The sequence below is a fragment of the Symsagittifera roscoffensis genome, chromosome 7 (genome assembly GCF_963678635.1).
Source record: "Symsagittifera roscoffensis chromosome 7, txSymRosc1.1, whole genome shotgun sequence".
Classification (NCBI taxonomy): domain Eukaryota; kingdom Metazoa; phylum Xenacoelomorpha; order Acoela; family Convolutidae; genus Symsagittifera; species Symsagittifera roscoffensis.
Genome location: NC_087068.1, coordinates 24,199,717 through 24,218,145, shown reverse-complemented (window position 1 = coordinate 24,218,145; position 18,429 = coordinate 24,199,717). Strand labels below are relative to the sequence as shown.

The window sequence follows — 18,429 nt, the reverse complement described above, 5'->3', positions numbered from 1 at the left end:
TTAACAAAACGATTTACTAAGCAAAATAATCAGAAAATTCATTTTTATTTTCCATCCTAAAAATGATCACCACAAGTTCACGAGCTTCACTTGTAGCGACACGCTTCAAGTTCACTCTAACCAAACTGAACTACAGGACAAAAGGTCACAAAACGGTATAAACATATATACATTTATACTCTATCAAGAATGTAGGTTGTACAGTTTCACAAACTCTTGAATTGAGGTGGCTGGCAACGAATGACTGAAAATAGACTTTATTATTAAGTTTCTATCGTCGGTTAGAAGCACTACATTTCTTTTTATGTAATAACTTCCATCTTGTGCCCTCTGTCTAGCTCGCTGCTCGTCTGAAAAATGACTGACTGCAGTTGCTATAATTGCGTCATCATTTTGCCCAGTGAAATTGTTCTTCAAATGAGCATCATGCATCACAACACCTTTCCACGTTTTTACTTTTACAGACGACATTTTATGTCGCATTTGTTCGTCGATATACTGCACTGCTCGGTTTGCACTTTCCGCCCTTTTTCGTCTCTCGTTCTCATTGGATGAAAATCCGAGTCGACTGAAATCTGATGGCACGTGTTTGGCAGTTTGACTCTTCCAGGCCGCAGGATTTCTTTCGTTCGGGTTACTAAGCCCTTCCAGTTCGTTCACAACTAAAAAAGGATAGTCAGTGGCTGGGCAAGTAGCCCAGAAAGTTCGCACCACAATTGTATTTGCAATAAAAGTAGAAAGATAGCCAACAAAAAGTTGGAGAAGAGTCAATGAACGCAAGTAAACATAAAACTTTCGAATTTCAAAGAAACAAATAGATGCCGTTTAAGCTCTCTGAATTTCTATAACAATTTATGATTGGCGCTTTTTTGATACCATGAACCCAACAATAAAAAACTGGATCAATAGTTAAAGTTTTTATTCCGCTGCAAATCTAAAATTAAATTCCACTTTCGAAACTAGAAATCGTTCACGTTTTTTGCGCCAATTCCACGTTCGTATTTGGAGTGCTATTTACGTCACTTTCAGATGAATTTCAATTGAACTCAAAAATTGCATTTATACCAAAGTGCATTCATAAATGCATCAATATGTATTAATGCACATCTGTAGTTATTAGAGACTTTTCCTGATAATCAGCAAGACCTATATAAGAGTTTTCACTACGTTTATTACTCTTAAAAACACTGACTTGTTTTTCGAAAAAATCCAGTTTCGATTTTCAAAGAAAAAAACGAACGCCCTTAGAGCTGATAACCGGATAAAAATCGTTGAGAAAATTGGATCAATAGGTAAAATTTTTATTCCGCTTGAAAATCTGAAAATTAAATTCTATTTTCGACACTAGAGGTCGATCACGTTTTTGTGACCTTTTAACTTTCGCTGTTCAATAGTGGAGTTTGTCTTCCTTTTAACAAAAGGAATGAACTGATCTCAAAAAAATCGTAGGTTAAACCGCAAGAAAATCAAATTAGAGCGTGAACAAATTTTAAGACTTCTCCTGAAAACAGGGGCAATTAAAAAATTCTTAATATGTTCACAGAGAAGAAGCTGCGCTTCGCGAACACTAGCGAGAACACGACGAAAAACAGCTCTATAGAGTGCAAAAGGAAAAGGCCTCTAATTAGTTTTAAAAATGGCTACTGTGATAAACGGACTTCTGTAATTTTTATAGCATTTTAAAACTTTTCCTGAAAAGAAAACAAAAATTTAGTTTTCAAGCAAGAAAATGAACGATTTTTTTTTACGTTTGTACTGTTTTCTCAATAACTAATAAAGTTTCAATGTTGAAAACTTGACATATGATCAATGAAACTTTTTTTACAATAACTGGATAAAAATCGCAAAAAGTGTTTTTAAGGTGCAATTTGCCCATTTAATTAGAGGGCGACAGAGAAGTGTTCTTTTTGCCAAAAACTCCCCGTAAACAATACAAGCAGTTTGTAACTTTGGACCTTAAATTATTCGTTAGAAAAATAAGAATCTTAGCTAAACCCTCGTATTAATTTCACCTTACTTAAAAAGGAAAACAAAAAGCTACTCAGCTACGAAACAAAAAGTAACTACGATTATGTGCAATCTACTATATAAATTGCTGTTACTATATATAATTTCAGTCAGCCTGTTTCTATAAGCCTAACAACATTTTCAGTTCTTTTTCATGAGAAACAAAACCTACATGATGAACTAGCTAAGGATCCTTAGCTTTCCAACGAATACTTTTAGGCCCAAAGTTTCAAAGCAGTGCTCTGTTTACGGGCGATTTTTTGCACTGAGAACACTTCTCTATCGCCTTGTAATTAAATGGCCAAACGGCGCCTTAAAAACAATTTTTACGGTCTTTTTTATCTGGCTATTGACTAGAAAAGAGTTTCATTGATCCTATGTCAAGTTTTCAACCGTAAATCTTCATTAGTTATAGAAAAAACGGCACAAATTTTATCGCTTTAAAACTAAAAGTTGCAACTTCTATGTCCCGTGACTATATAAGAGTCTGAACTACGTTCATGGACTCTAAAAAACTGCTAGTCGAAGTCCTTCAAAAGGCCGCAAAGACAAACTTTCTCACAATTGCCGATAGAGCTCAGAAAATAGTTCAATCAGAGAGCTCGCCGCATAAAAAAATTTTCGGTTTATTTCAACGCCTTTAGCTTTATTATCGAACTCGGGCAAGTCCAGTCTCGGTTTTGCAAAGCAGCAGAATTATCAGCCTTTTACCTGTGAGTGGTATGATGACCTGCAGTCTTCTGGAGTTGACTATTCTCCTCACCAGAGATAGGTGGTCTATGAATGCATTGGTGTCTATCACGACATACATTGGCTCTACTCGCATAGGGTCCGCAGATGCCGTCAGGTAATTCTGCGATAAACAAGACAAATAACCATTATACTGCATCTGGTGGTAGTGTGCGTGCTTACCTAAATTTAGCGTCTCTACCATTGAAAAAATTTAATACAGATAGATGCTTTCGGCTCATCTATCATAGACATCTTGCAGATAACAGTTCATTAGTTCAGCTGTCCGTCAGATTTCATCTAATGCCTTTAGATTATCACATGGACAGATTTCCATTTAAATTATATATGATAAATTTTCTTGAGCCGAGAAAATTCATCGCCCAAACGGCGTGCACTTTTTATGATAATCAAATTGTATATCTATACTAGAGCATATAAAAACATCTAACAATCTCTATTTTGCATGTTCTTCTCAAGGTGTTTCGAACATACACTTGTCTTTTATCCTTTTTCAGCTTACCTCTTTCGACTGCTGTACTTTTAGACTGTGTTCGTGTTGGCTCTCTAGACGCATTTTTTCCATCTGCAGATCAGACATGGACGCCCCGTGTGCCTCATTGCGGACACTATGTGGGTTGTTAAATTGTGATGGGGAAGCGATTGCAGATGACGAGGTCTCTGTGCCCCCTCCCACCCCGGCTGAATTGAGGTCGAAGTTGGTGAGAGTAGTCTGCAGGTCGGCTAGAAGTCCGTCGTCAGATGATTCCTACAAAAATCACAATAAGCACTCAAAACATGCTAAATTACATTATCTAAAGTAATGATTATCCACCATGTTGATGCTCAGAAGTCATGCACAGGAAAAAATAGGCCCAAACTTTGCTTCAGGAGAAAAAATAGGTCACAAAAAGCTTGGTTCAGTGATATAATCCTTGAATAGCAACTCTATGGAAAAATCTTCAGTTGAAATAGTAGTTTCAAGTCAGAAGCGACTATCATCATATTGTTTTTTTTTTCAGTAAAGTATAAAGATGTCCACTTGTCACTAACTGTATTAGCACGTGACGTTCTCCTGTCCACCTCGGCCGCCTCAATCTCATCAGCCCAACTGTACTTGACAGGTGTCTTCAGTTCAGGTAAGCAAGCCTCATACTCGCCTCTGTCTCCGTTGCTCCCTCTGTGGATCACTTTCAGCTCACTTTCCAGGAAATTGGCGAAGTCCAGCAGACAATAACACCTGTGCATATCAATCAATCATAAATCGTCAATTTGCTTATAGTCAATGGAACGACACAATTCAGTTCACCGATCTTTCTATGAAACTCGACTAATAATTTTTACTTTTTGGCAATAATTACATTTACTAGCATTGTTTTTATTTCAAAAACACTTAACGTACATTCTTGCTACGAAATACGCATGCAAGAGAAGAATATAGTTCATCAGAAATCTACAAATAAATTAGTACAAAAATTGCATCAATAAAAAATGAGACTCGAGAAATTTATGGTAAATGTATGCAAACTCTGAATAGGATAGTGAAGGGTAATTTAGATGCGAATAACGCCAACCGGTATGTATCTTCTATTGCAGATCTGTTGTTGCACTCAGTCGATACATAAATAGGGCGATCTCCAAGAGTAGCACATTCGCCATTCATCGGCTTGTACCCTGCCACAGTCACAATTTCAGGCAGAATCATGATAGAAGATGCGTGCTCTGAAGACTCAAAATTGAAATTCATTTGTGATGGGTTGATTTTGGAGTGTATTAGGTTGAACATGTTGGCCCATGATTGCCAGAAAGAGTAGGCCTCGAAGGACACTCCGGCTGCATCTGGAATTGGGAACCAGTACTTGACGTTGCTGATCATCCATGCAGCCAACAACTAAAAATTAATCATGTTCCCATATGAATTAACTTTGGAATAATTCCCATACACATGTCCAATTCAAGTTTTGGTTTCAATCTTCTATAACTGAAGCGTCAAATATTAAGAAAAAAATAGGTAATTTTTAAGGATATTCGTCTCATATCCCTGGACTCAAAGAGTTTAAATAAAATCTTGAACCCGAAACATGCATGATTTTGGTTTTAAAATAAATAAAACATAAGTGCTCGGCATGTTCAAGCAGTTCAAGTCCAGGAATCCGTGGAATTCCGACTGAATGCTGCCTACCTTGATCGGAGGCAACAGCGCCTTCAGAACCTTTCGCGATTCACTTCCCTCGTCAGGCCCATTTCTGTTCGAACTACCAGTAGAAGTCACAGTTGCTGTGTCGAGGAATGAGAGGGAAGTGTGGGGAGGCCAATCGGATAGCACTTGAGCTACTTGGTCTACCATGGTACGAATTGTAATGAGTCCGAAAGATATGGCCGCTTTGTTCACTTCACTGCGACAGGCAGAGGCGGTCTCGTCTACTACCAAGTCTCCGTTGCAGTCTAAACGGATTGAAGCTAGTCAGAACTTGAACGTATACTTTAACTTGATCAACAAATTAAACGTGAAAGATATTTTAGATTATTTTAGAAAACATAGATTATTTTAGAAAACATTGTGAGTTTAGAAATCAATCATTTTCTTTCAATTTTTTAAGTCAACCGAAATGTTATGAGGACTTCTGAATCGGCAAAAAATATATATTTTTAATTTGAAAGAGGTTGAGCATCAAAAAATTACACCCATACTACATCCAGAACAAAATCTATTTTCGGCAAACTTTCTAAAAATAAGTTTGTTGGGTAAAACAGGGTATTTTGCAGCTTCAAGAAGACTCGCAAGTTACAATTTTCAGATCGCTCTGAGCAGAAAACGTCCTTTTACATTTCAAACCTAAAACTTCTCCTGTATATCAGTGGAAATAATCGTGATTCAACTTAAACTAGTGTTGCTTTCATGACTTCGACTAGCAAACTTAATCCCATTCCAAAGCATAGCTTAAGCGGGTGATGAACAGATGGAAGAATAAAGTTACTGACCAATGCCAACAATTCGCTGTTCTAGATTCAAAACAAAAATAAATAAGACGGGCAATACCTCGTGACAGAATACTTTACACAGAGGCGAAGCTGGCTTAACTAACTTGCAAAAAAGGCTAACGGGAGTTATAAAACTGCACGAACAGACCAAAACAATTCAATAAGCTTTCGAAAATGGAAATTAGCCGACCACGGGTTCGAACTTAACTTTGAACTGTTTGTAGAATTTTCATTGCTTGAAAACTTTCACGTACTTACTGTTGTACAGACAACATTTAGGGTTTCAAATAATGTTTTGTTTCAGATTCAATTTGCTACTAAACTTAAATCCGGTAATCACAATTCAAGCTATAGTTAGTAGTAAAAGTAGTTGTTGAAGTTTTTGGGGAGATATTCTCCCAATGGGTTTATGCGTCCATTATTTATGTATTAACATCAAGCTTGAGCTTCAAGTTTTTTCCAACTGTTGCAATGGATTCACTTGCAGACAATTCCCCATGTACATCTTCTATCTAGCTAGCTGAAATTGCTGAAGTAATCCCAGAAAAGTTAACTAATCGACTTTTTGTCAAGTTGTTTTCCGTAATTTTCCCATTGTTTGATGACATTGTTGTATAATATTTTAGCTCTATGGAAATAATTTTCATCGGTTTTGATATATCTGCTATTGTTAACTACGTGCTCATTTGTTGGAGAGTTTTCACATCGTTACAGGTTTGAACGTTTTTGGATATGTCGTATTTGGAACTAATCAGTGCTAAGCACAAGCGAAGATCGAGCACATGTGAGCTTCGTGTCTTTGCAGTCCATTACCCCAGTTTATTGGGTATACGTTTCAATGCCCACTAGCTCGCTCGTGTTTGTTTCCTGGAGTGGCTTCTGCTTTCTATGTCAAGCTCGCAGTTCTCAAAGATAACTGAATTTTTCTTATTTTATGAGGCACGTGCCAGATCACTTCTGTTATACCACTCATTCAACAATTAAAGATTTCAACTCATTCACTCGTTCAACAATCACAGAAATACATCTGACTTTAATTTATTCTCCAAGTGTATTCTGGCGTTTCCCACTTCATCCTCACTCTAGTTACTACCGCCGCCCTTAGTGTCCTTTGATAGTAGAAGTCATCTCGGTCGAAATCGTACATGGCTAGTATACCCCAGCTCTTCCCAAATAGACTGGCGTACTTTTGTTCCAAAACGAAGTAAAATTATTCGGTTTTCCCTCGGCGTTTTTTTTGACTGGCTGTGCCATTATGCCGGGACTTTGAGAATTAACACAACCACCAGTATTAAATAAGCGTTTAGTATTTACCGACCGGTCAATCAGACCACAATAAATGAGTACACGCCTATTGAGGCAAAAACAAAACATTGTCAAAAGAAATTGTTGTCATTGAGCAAAATTTTAAAATTTTGCAACACAAAATACCTGAATTTTGAATTAAAAAAAAAATCTTTTTCTTTGCCTTCGAAGCGACACAAAGTAAAGTACATAAGCCGATAAAACATACGCCGATACCATTTAGGCTGAATTTTAGTTTTGAGTTTTGCAGAAAAAAATTAGATGCCGTTACAGCTTTGAATTTTCAGAAAACTTATTATTCCTCTGGGAAATCTGAAAATTAAATTCCACTTTCGAAACTAGATTTCAATCGCGTTTTATCTTTTCAACGCAGAAACAGAACTAAACTTAAAACACAAAGACGAAGCAGATCTACGCACCACTTGCGATACAACATAAAAATAGCAGTACACGCTAGCAGACAGGAAAAGACAGCCACTAAAAGCAAAAAAAAAAAATAGGTAAGAAACACTTTGAAAATCTATAATTTAAAAAATTCAAAATTTTGTCTGGAATCATGTTCTATTTACGGAAAACACGTCGAGAATAAATGAAAATTCAAAAAAAAATTAAAAACGGCAACTGAGCCGGCGAAACAATTTCCACAAGAAAAAATATAATTGTCATGAAAAACTTTCAACTATAAAGTCTAGTCTAAAAATTTCAACATTTTGGGCCGCCAGGAATAAATGAAAATAATCGCAAGCGTAAAAAAAACCGTAAGTCAAACTGCGAATAAGTACATTTCAGTCTGAACAAATTTTAAGACTTATCCTGGGGAAAAACGTAACAAAAATCATCGCGACCTATATAAGAGTCAGAACAAAGCTCATCAACTCTGGAAATTTGTACAAGCGTCTTCAGGAAACCAAACAATTGTTGCTTGTGTACGAGTTGTAGGGTCGCAAAATCCTTGAAGAAAAACCAAAGCAAGTACACAAGGCCAGGGCTAGAAGCTTTTATAAATAACAAAAAAAAAATTGTATCTACAGCAAAAATTACTGATAGAACATGAAAATTTCCCACTATGGCAAGTAAGCAGACAAACGAAAAAAAATCATATTTTCGCGGGAAAAATTTTCTATTTCAACATACCGAAACAAAACAAATCGCGTTACCTCTATGCCACGTGAGATGTCTCGAAGTTGCTATTTGCTAATGTTCACCTTCACAATTCCTTACAGATTTGCAGGAAAAGCTGTTCACGGGGAAAAAAGTGTCAAGTGTAATCAACTTTATTTCATCGCACATAATTCACACTCAAGTTACAGTTCACAATGTGAAGGTCCAAAAGAAGATTGAAAAGCTGTCTGGCAGGTAGATAGAAAATCGATTTTCTCGTATTTGCTAATTCGAGCCTCCTCTTATGAACATAGCCAACAGTGAAACGACAACCAACATAAAAAGCACATTTCGAATAGAACGCATATTAAAAAAGCAAACATGCTCAAAATGTATCTGTTGGAGTACTTCCAACCAAGGGGTTTAGTAGATGATTCCTGTGAACAAAGTTATTTACAGGAAAAACAAGTCTATTACCCAAGTGTAGTAGTCAACAGGCAGTTAGAAAAGAGTCATGAACGCAAAGAAATCGAAAAACCGGATTTAGTTTTTTTGAAAAACTTTAACTTTCGAATTTCAAACTGAAAAATATACGGTCTTCAAGCTCAATGAATTTCAAGCAGAATTAATGGTTGACACTCTTTTGATTAAATTGCCCCAATTTGAGAAAACTGGATCAATAGTAAAGTTTTTATTCCGCTGGGAAATCTACTGAAAAACAAAATCCACTTTCGAAACCAGAAGTCGATCGTGTTTTACGCGACTTTCAAACTTTTGCTTTTCGATAGGGGGGTTTGCTTTCTTTCAACAATGGAAAAGAACTGAAGTAGAAAAATCAAATTCAAACCGCGAAAAATCAAATCCTGTTTGAACGAAATCGGACATTGCAAAGAAATTTCTTTTTTCACTGATATGGCCTATCATGTTAAGTGCTTTTATTGATAGACCCAGGGGCGGATTTAGGGGGGGCGGACGCCCCCCCCTCCCTTCAGGGACTCGACCCCCTGCCGACTCAAAGGGTCCCCCCTTTGATACTTTTTCAGAAATCCATTTTTGGCCGACCGACCCTAAATTTTTTCTCTAAAAAAAAAAAAGGTCATCAAAATTTTCGATTTTTTTTTGAAAATCCGCCCCCCTCGAGAAAATCCTAGATCCTCCCCTGGATAGACCTCAACTTTTCTTATGGTGGCGCCATTCAATGTTGGTTCTTTGTGTCGCAATAATGGCATAAAGTATCTGGATTAACAATTTTCTTGTTTGAACTAACTGGTATTATGGAGACTCATGTAATTAGCAAACATGTTATCAACAAGAGCATCTCTTCCACAAAAAAAGCTATTTCTAACTTGAATTTAGGATGTTTTTAAATAATTACGCCATAGATTGTTTCAAACTTTAATGAACTCTCAAACTTAAAATCACTAACATTATAAATTCGCTAAAATTAAAACATTTGAACTATATGAATTTGCTTAAATTTAAATCTCAAGACAAAATATTTAGGTGTTTTGCTTTTCCCGCAAGTATGGAATCAACCCACAGAACAAAAACAATAAGCAGCTTTGGTGGTAAATTCCAGCGCATTTTTCCTGTATTTTATTTAAATGACCAGAAGTATACTTTCATTGCTAGAATTCATAACGGGGAAAGTAGCAGTACTACTTGAAAATGTATGCCGTGTAAGTAAGGTGAGGTTAAAGCCTGACCTCGTTTGGATGTGTTGTAGATGGCGAATATGTTGATGATGATGAGTTGGATGAGTCTCTCGTCTGGCATGCTCACTGGCCTGTGACTCAGTAGAATCTTGAACTCCTCCTCCGTCTGTGAACACAGACCACCAAACCCATCCAGACTAAAAATATCAGCGAGATACTTTTAAAACATTAATAATGGCATTGGTATTTGTATATAAATCAATCTCAGACTTGAAAAACATTTCTTTGTATAAAACATTCAAAATGATCTCTCGAAACGAAACGAGTCGCATTAAAATAAAGCTGAACAAGTTTCCAGTAACCCTACTCATTTTGATAAAAATGACTCCTGTAGAACTTGAACTTTTCATACTAAAGCAGTGAAAAATAAGTATGAGCTTATTTCAATACATCAAAATGATTTAGAAGATAACTTACCCTATTCCTGTGAAAAGGATGCCTTGGATATTGAGGAAGCTCAGAACAAGCTGTTTGGTCAGCTGAAACACAGTCACCACTCAACACAGAGAAAACGACGCGAATTTAGGTACTAACGGTAGAAACTGACAGACAATGATTAGCAGATCAGATAATTTGGCAGATTAAAAGAGAAGTAAAAATATGAACAAAATCAAGTTTTTTCTCTAAATACCCATGTTGGGAAGTGTTGAGGCTGAAAAATAATTTGACGAAATTGGAACGAAACATTCTTCAAAATCATTTGCTAAACAGCGTAAATGAGGAATGAACCATTCCACTTTTCCACTTTATTGCCATAATGCATGTTTCCCTGATACTTTTGACAGAGTGCTTTGCCGAGAGTATGGACAGCATATGGTGCCGGGGGAGGGGGTAAAGGGAACGTTTAATGAGTGCAATTGTAATAATCACGTGACCAAAAAAGGCCCAGAAATTCTCCTGCTAATTTTGAAAACAGCAACAACAACATTGCACTTGTTCGGCCGACTACTCACAGCCGAGTGTTCCTTCTGCATGAGCATCTCCTTGTGGACTGAGGCGGTGAGAGCTTTGATCTGTCTGTTCAACTCATTCACATCCTCCTCATTCACCCTCGAAGATTGACCACCTTCAGCTGGTAAAAAAAAAACAATCAATTTGAACAGAGCGATACATTCAAAATTAAAACTTCTTATTTCTTGTATATTCAATAAAAAAACTCAACCAGAGCGCTGTCTTCTCTAATTTTACCATGTAATTTATACACTCCAATGACTTTCCTTGCCACAGCAAAACTTTCCTTTTTTGGAATCTATAAAACACGCAAAATTACCAAGAAGAGTTAGCCCGACTTCAGCGTAGATTCAAAGCAGTCACAGGTTAATATTAATGCTTATCGGAGTAACATCTTGTTTTCATGTGAGTAAAATAGAGAAACGGACTATGCTTAAACAGACTGGATAGCTTTTCATAGATCCTCAGCGACTCACAGAAACAACAATTATTTTTAATAATTGGTTGTTATTATTATTACAGTTGCTAGCTTATAATAATATATCATAAGTTAGTAACTCACATGGAAACAGCCAACCATTTTAATGAAAAATTATTCTGGGACTTGAGTGGTTAAATGAAACATGTGATCAAGTCAATTTATTCAATCATTACTGTTTTTTTTTCAATCAAACTATTATAAGCTAGCAACTCACAGGGAAAAAGACTGAGACCGAGTATTTAAGTAAGGACAGACCTCTTGAACTGCTGTTGTTGTCGCCACCATCTCTGACCCATATCAACCTGCCTCTTCCCTTGTAGACAGCTATGATGTCCCTCCTCTGTCTGCTGATCCTCTGCTCAACTTCTGCTCTCTCGCTCTCCTGACTGCCCTTCACCTTCTTGCTCACATCTTCGAACATCACATTCAGACTCTCACGCGCAGCTGCAACGCAAAAAATCGCAAATCAAATGATATAATTCGCATATGCTCGAAGTTGTTTCGAACACCCCAAATAGTAACACGTGCAGCCGGCTGACTGAAGTCAATTTCGAGGCTATAACTGAAAAAACGAACACAGAGGCGAATCAAAGCTTCGCACTATTCCCAATACAAAACACATGAAAGCTAGCCTAAAGAACAAAATCAACGCGTTCGAAAAAAAATTTCACGGTTGAGTTGAGTCGAAAAAAATTTCTCCAAATAAATTTTGAGCTACAAACATTTTCAAAAGTTTTCACACTTCACATTCCCTAGCACACACAGACATACAATTTGTTATCGCCCTTCAGACGACGCAATATGAGGCGAATAAGCTGATACAAGACTAGTCGAAACCTTTGAAGACGAATCAATATTTTGAGCGAAAAAAGAAGGGATATTTATAAAATCAGGTAGTTTACCAAAATATTCATGAAACTCCAATAACCCAAAAATTTATATTGCAGAAATACTGAAAACATATTTATTGATCAGATGTCAGATTCAAGTATTTGTTTTGCGACTTCTGATTTGCGAAATAATTAGGGCATTTTGATTAACTGGCTGTAACAGTTGCGAAGCCGAGATTCGCACCACTTGCGATACAATTCAAGACAACGGCTATTATTCAAAAAAAATCAAAAAGTCTAAAAACGTATATCTATCAGAACAAAAAGAATAATTTTGACAGAAAAATATGGCAAGGCAACCAAAAATAAAACTTGTATCGAGAGAAAAATTATCAAGCGGTAACAAAGCCGAAAACACCAGAGTAGAAACCCTCGGGGCAGAAAAAATTCAATAAGCCCTAAAAACCAAGTCTCCCTCCCCCAACAAACACACAATCACGCACAATAAAACCCTTTTACTCATAAAAGAACCAACATTAGGTAACTAAGACGATATTACACACGGCGAAACCAATTAAGCCAAAAATTAAGCCTTAAATCGAGTTGGTAAAGTTAAAACTAACATAAGAAGAAGAACTTGAATCGGACTGATCGTTATTATAAAACCATAAAATAAAATTTTCTGTTTGATTATTTTCAATGAAGGAGACCCGTAGATGAATCCTGTGAACACAGATATTCAAGGGAAAAATCAAGTACCCGGTTATAAAGACTCAGCACGACGCATAAAAATGTCTACTACGTTTGATGACACACACATGAGAAGCCTACGAAGTGCTTTAAACAAGCTTTATGATTTCTCCCCTAATTCACTGATACCAAAAAAAGTGATTCGGTTATTAAAGCCATTAAGACATTTTTTTGCAGTTTTTCATTAAGTTGCATGAACTTTTTTTATTCGAGCGTATTTTAAGCGGTTTATCGAAATTTTACTTTTCAAGTTAATACATCGCTAATTAATTACAAACGGTTAAAACGAACAAAATGAAATGCTCAACTCGTTTATCTTAAATCGGGTTAACTTTACACAAAAAATGAAAAAGACAACAATTACTCAATAATTTACTATCACTATCATGGTGCACATTACTTTGTAAAAAATCCGACCCAACTTTCACCTTTAAAACCTTTTGTGACATCCCTTCATGATGTCATTCATTCTATATTAGCCATTCTAACTTAATAGATTACATAATTCACCTTGACGTTAAAATAGAGCTGCATCATATATTTACTTAATATTGATGGTAATTAAGACCAATGAGAGGAGATTTATACCGAGCTACTAATCAATTGGGTAGACTTGAAGAGAATAAAATATCAGAATCATGCTCTAACTTGCGCCGATCGACTAGCGATATTCCAGAAGTTAAGAACCGAATCCTGCGTCCTTAAAAGCAAGATAAGTCTTAACCGCTCGAGACATATAAATTATGGAAACAAGACATAACAATTGATAGCCAGTAGCGCTAATTAATATTGGAACAGCTTACAACATTATCAATAAACGACGATACAGCTGTCCACAGCCATCCGGAGGGACACTATATCACATGGTGACTGTCGCGGAAGATTCTACTTCTGGATTCACCAAAAGTCATCGGCAATTGCAATCTTCATCACACGAGCGGACAACGACAACCGCACTTTGCTGAAACAGAACAGGGCAACACAACCCGTTTCACCCAGCAACGCTCAGATGTGGAAAGCAGAGCAACTTTCAGCGAACAACCGAGACAGACAGGGAGAAAAAGAAGACAGTCTCAACTTCTCAACATCTCCGGGCGGAAAGTCTCTCCAATCTACAGAAGCAGATGTGGATTGTGACCTACAACATCACTACTTCTTGTTCCAGTCAGAAGGCAGGACAGCTGAGCTACTGACAAGGCAGACAAAGAAAACAGATCTACAGGTTTTTCAACAATCAACAAAACAGTTAGTTAAAAACAAACTCAAAACTCAAACTTGCAGTAAATTGATATAATTGTCATTAAGTTTCCCCGCCATAGAAGTGAAGTAACGGAAACTTTAGCACAACCATATAATTGCATCAATAAACCTGATCAGTGATACTGCTAGCCTTCTTTAACAGCTAATTTATATAACAAACTCCCTAGTGTTCCCCCTAAATTGAATAAGTGCTGTATCTTATCATCAACTGTATCACCCTGATATTCATTCAATTGTAATAAGATGGCACACGCGCAAATTTCGGTCGAACTTTACGGAGGAACGGAAACAGATGACTTTCAGCAGTTTGAGCAATTGTTCCGAGGATACATCGGAGTAGCGGGAATCGACCCTGGCCAACAAGCGAACTTCTTACAACTACATCTACGAGAAGCGGCACTACGGTTTTACCAGACGCTGCCAGCAGCAATAAGAGCGAACGTGGAGAACAGCCTCGCAGCTCTAAGGGATCACTTTTGCAATCCGCAGCTCCAGGAAGTCCACGTACTGAAGTTAGAACAGCTCCGGTACGACTCTTAAAACCGATTCACCCGAGAACTTCTTGGTGAACTTGACGAATAAAGCGCAACGAGCGTATCCAACGCCAGATTTGCCAGCTGTCGAACCAATCGATGTTGCATTAAACGGAGCACCATTAGTAGCAGACACGGCGAGATTTCATCGAGAAACTGCACAAAGACAAGAAAGAATAGATGCAGTAAATGATAATCGCAATGAACAAGTTAGACGATTGTTCATAAAAGGAATGCCAAACTGGCTACGATCAAAATTGATGGAGCAACCACAAGCAACTACTGTCCAAGAATTGTGTAATTTGACAAAGAAGCAAATCAGGATTCGAGAAGTATGCCGAAAAGAAGATTACCCGGAAGACGGATTTAATGAAGTAAATGACAGAGTCTCAGAAAATTTAATCAGTGCTCTCACAAAATTGTCCACAAATCAGGAACAAATTGAGAAGCAGATCAACGAAATGAGATCACAAATAGCTGAGCAGTCAAAGAAACAATCGAATCCGCCTTTTCAACAAAACAAGAACAACACCAACCAAAATGGTCAGTTTAGTGGTAATCAAAATCAAAATAATTTGCCTGGACAGCAACAAAGTGGCAGGAAAGGAAAAAACAGAAATAATTGGCAACATCAATTTGGATTTAGAAATAATCAGCCTAATTTCCAAAATACGGGACCAATTGCACCTCAGCAATATCCTCCATGGTACCTATACCAACAGTACCAAAATATGCAGCAAAATCCACCGATAGTGCAAATCCAACCAGCACAGGTACAACCAAACGCGAACTACCTGCAACAACAACAACACTTCACTGGAAATCAGACAGCGCAAGCTAAAATTCAATTCCCCGATGGACCTTCTGCACCAAGGGTTCGACCAGCAAAACGCTGCGACATCTGTGGAAAGATTTATCACACAGCAAGTCAATGCTGGTGGAGACAAAAACCACAAGAACAAGATACAACGCTCATGTTTCCAAATGAGCTAAAAAACTAATAAAGCCACCGAGTCAGCCCCCCAAATCATTTCAATCATCTAAATCATCAAAACAATCAATTCAACCCGATGAGATAATCAACCTTTACGCAATAATTCCAGCGGAAGGAACAGTTTTGACGTACACAAAGTTACGATTCTCATTGCGATTACAAAGAAGAGCCCTGGTTGATACAGGAGCCTGCGCAAATGTCATTTCAAAACAGACATTCGACGACTTAAAAGATGAAAAATCTCTATACCGCCCTCTTAAAATAAGTGAATCGAAACTTAAGCGAGTACGAATGGCAGGAGGACAACTCGTGCCAATTGAAACAGAAGTAACAATAGAATTTAGATTGGCAGATATGACATTTGTAGAATCTTTTCTCGTTCTACACGCGGCCAACTCAATAATTCTAGGAAATCCGTTCTACAAAAAACACCACATTCATGTCTGTGCCAAGTATACTTTACTTCATTTCCCAGACCTGACTCTGCAAATTAACAAGATAAAACCTCCAAACGAACCTAGAAGAATTAATCGAGTGAAAAAATTCCCTCTGACTCTAACAAAACGTCAAACAATAGCTCCGCATCAAACAATTCTTGTAGAATGTCATTTAAAGGACGCATGCCAGGACATGGCAAAAACAACCTGAATCGTAATCCCATCGAAAGAATTTGAAGAAAATTGCGAAATTGCATTCACTTCCTCAATTAGTGAAGCTATGAAAAATAACCTGCTGTACATAACTGCATTTAACATCACTGATCACCACGTGACCTTGCCTTTCAAAACTGAAACTGGAAAATTTTCAATTCTGACCCTAAAAGAAGCCGAAAATCTCATACCAATTGATGCAGAAATGCTTGCTTTTGCAAAAATGAATAATCCAGACGATATTGAAATGGGCATTAACGAGGTAATTCAGCAAAATTGTGATAATCAGCAGTCTCAACAGCAACGCCAACCCGAGTATGAAAAATTTTGGTTTCCTACACCTGAAACATGTCAAAACCCTGAATTACTTCCACAAATCCAACGTGACATTTACGACCAAATTCTTCATTTTCAAGGTCTCGAAAAAACTGAACCGAAAAGAAACTTTCAAGATCGATTGACATTTATCAAGAATTTTAAGTGGGAGAATTCGGTGTTGACACAAGAGCAAAGGTCAAAAGTAGAAGATTTGCTTGTTGAATTTTCGGACATCTTCGCCAAACATAGATTTGATGTTGGTTACAATTCCGATCTCAAAATCAAACTGAAACCGGAACACACACGACCTTTGTACACACAAGGCCCACCTACGCCGATACATTTGCGACAAGAATTGACAGTGGAACTTGCCCTAATGCATTATTATGGACTTATAACAACATTGTCACATTCAAAACATAGCAGTCCATTGTTTGCACATCGAAAGCCATCTGGTAAATTGCGGATGTTGATTGACCTCAGAAGGATAAATCATTCACTAAAGATTGACTATATCAACAGCAACTTTCCGATCTCAAACATGACCGATGCATCAAACCACTTCGCAGGAAAGAGCTTGTTTACCAAACTTGATTGTTCGCAAGCATACCACTGTGTGCAAATGGCAGATGACCTTTCAGTCCAACTTCTGGCATTTAATTTCGGTTCACGAACTTATGCATACAAATGCCTAGCTCAAGGTCTAAGCAAATCAGTAACGGGTTTCAGTTCATTCATACGTCACTATCTTGATCCATGCTTAGCAGCCGACTTATGTACACAGTTCATGGATGACATAGGAAGCGCAGTGAACAATTTTGATGAACTAATACCGACTCTTTCAAAAATCTTTGAATGTGTACGGAAGTCAGGATTAAAGTTATCACCGAATAAATGCGAAATAGGAACACAACGAATGAAATTTCTTGGTAACATAATTACACCAGCAGGAATATCACCTGAACAAGAGAAAATTTCGACGTTCCTTGAAAAAATTAAAATGCCGCAAAGTGTAAAACAGGTTAAACGACTAATCGGATTTGTTCAATTCTTCCGGAATAATATGCCAAGCCTAGATGAAAAACTGATACCATTTTATCGCCTACTCAGAAAAGATATAGCGTTTCAAACAAATGAGGAGCATCAGAAAAGTCTCGAAGTGCTAAAACATGATCTAATTCAGGCAACGGACATAACACTCCGCTTACCAAAACCAGGATTACAATACGTAATACTCTGTGATGCAAGCTATCATGGAACAGGTTTCGTACTAATGGTTGAAGACTATGTGAAAACTGACAACAAAGGTGAAATGAAAACATATTCACCAGTGTCATTTGGTTCACGACTCTTCAACACTGCACAACTGAAGTTCTCCATCTACTATAAGGAGTTCTTAGCACTATACTTTGCCCTCGATCATTTTTCTCACTTCATCTGGGGATCATTAAAACCAGTGATAATCCTGACCGACAATCGAAGCTTAACACAATTTTTCCAAGCGAAGACAATTCCACCCTCAGTTTGGAATTTCTTGGACCGCGTCATGGCATTCATCATTATCGCGCATATACCTGGAAAAGCGAATTATGCAGCAGATTTTTTGTCCCGAATGCAAACTGACCCATCAGCTTCGCTGTCTCTGAAATTAACGGACAAAATACCAGTGCGAGAAATACAGATCGAAGCCACAGCGAAAGTACCGGACGCATCTCTGAACTTGATCCACTCAATGGATGAGGCATTTCCCGAAAAGAAGAAGATCGATGACAACCTCAGAGCACAATTGCTAGAACTCGGACTGTATCAAAACGTTATGAGAG

The 18,429-nt window shown here is 37.4% G+C and overlaps 1 protein-coding gene across 1 annotated transcript in view; it reads right to left on the bottom strand.

Annotated features, from left to right (window-relative positions):
• LOC134850977 (uncharacterized) overlaps positions 1 to 18,429 on the bottom strand; it is a 35,326-nt gene continuing 16,897 nt past the window's right edge. The window contains exons 8-17 of the mRNA XM_063866817.1: positions 11,527 to 11,715; positions 10,793 to 10,911; positions 10,257 to 10,318; positions 9,831 to 9,976; positions 4,919 to 5,181; positions 4,311 to 4,627; positions 3,790 to 3,976; positions 3,260 to 3,505; positions 2,719 to 2,860; positions 1 to 662 (exon numbers count right to left, since the gene is read on the bottom strand). Coding sequence (XP_063722887.1) covers positions 184 to 662; positions 2,719 to 2,860; positions 3,260 to 3,505; positions 3,790 to 3,976; positions 4,311 to 4,627; positions 4,919 to 5,181; positions 9,831 to 9,976; positions 10,257 to 10,318; positions 10,793 to 10,911; positions 11,527 to 11,715 — 2,150 coding nt within the window. The 3' untranslated portion in view covers positions 1 to 183. The remainder of the gene's footprint in view (positions 663 to 2,718; positions 2,861 to 3,259; positions 3,506 to 3,789; positions 3,977 to 4,310; positions 4,628 to 4,918; positions 5,182 to 9,830; positions 9,977 to 10,256; positions 10,319 to 10,792; positions 10,912 to 11,526; positions 11,716 to 18,429) is intronic.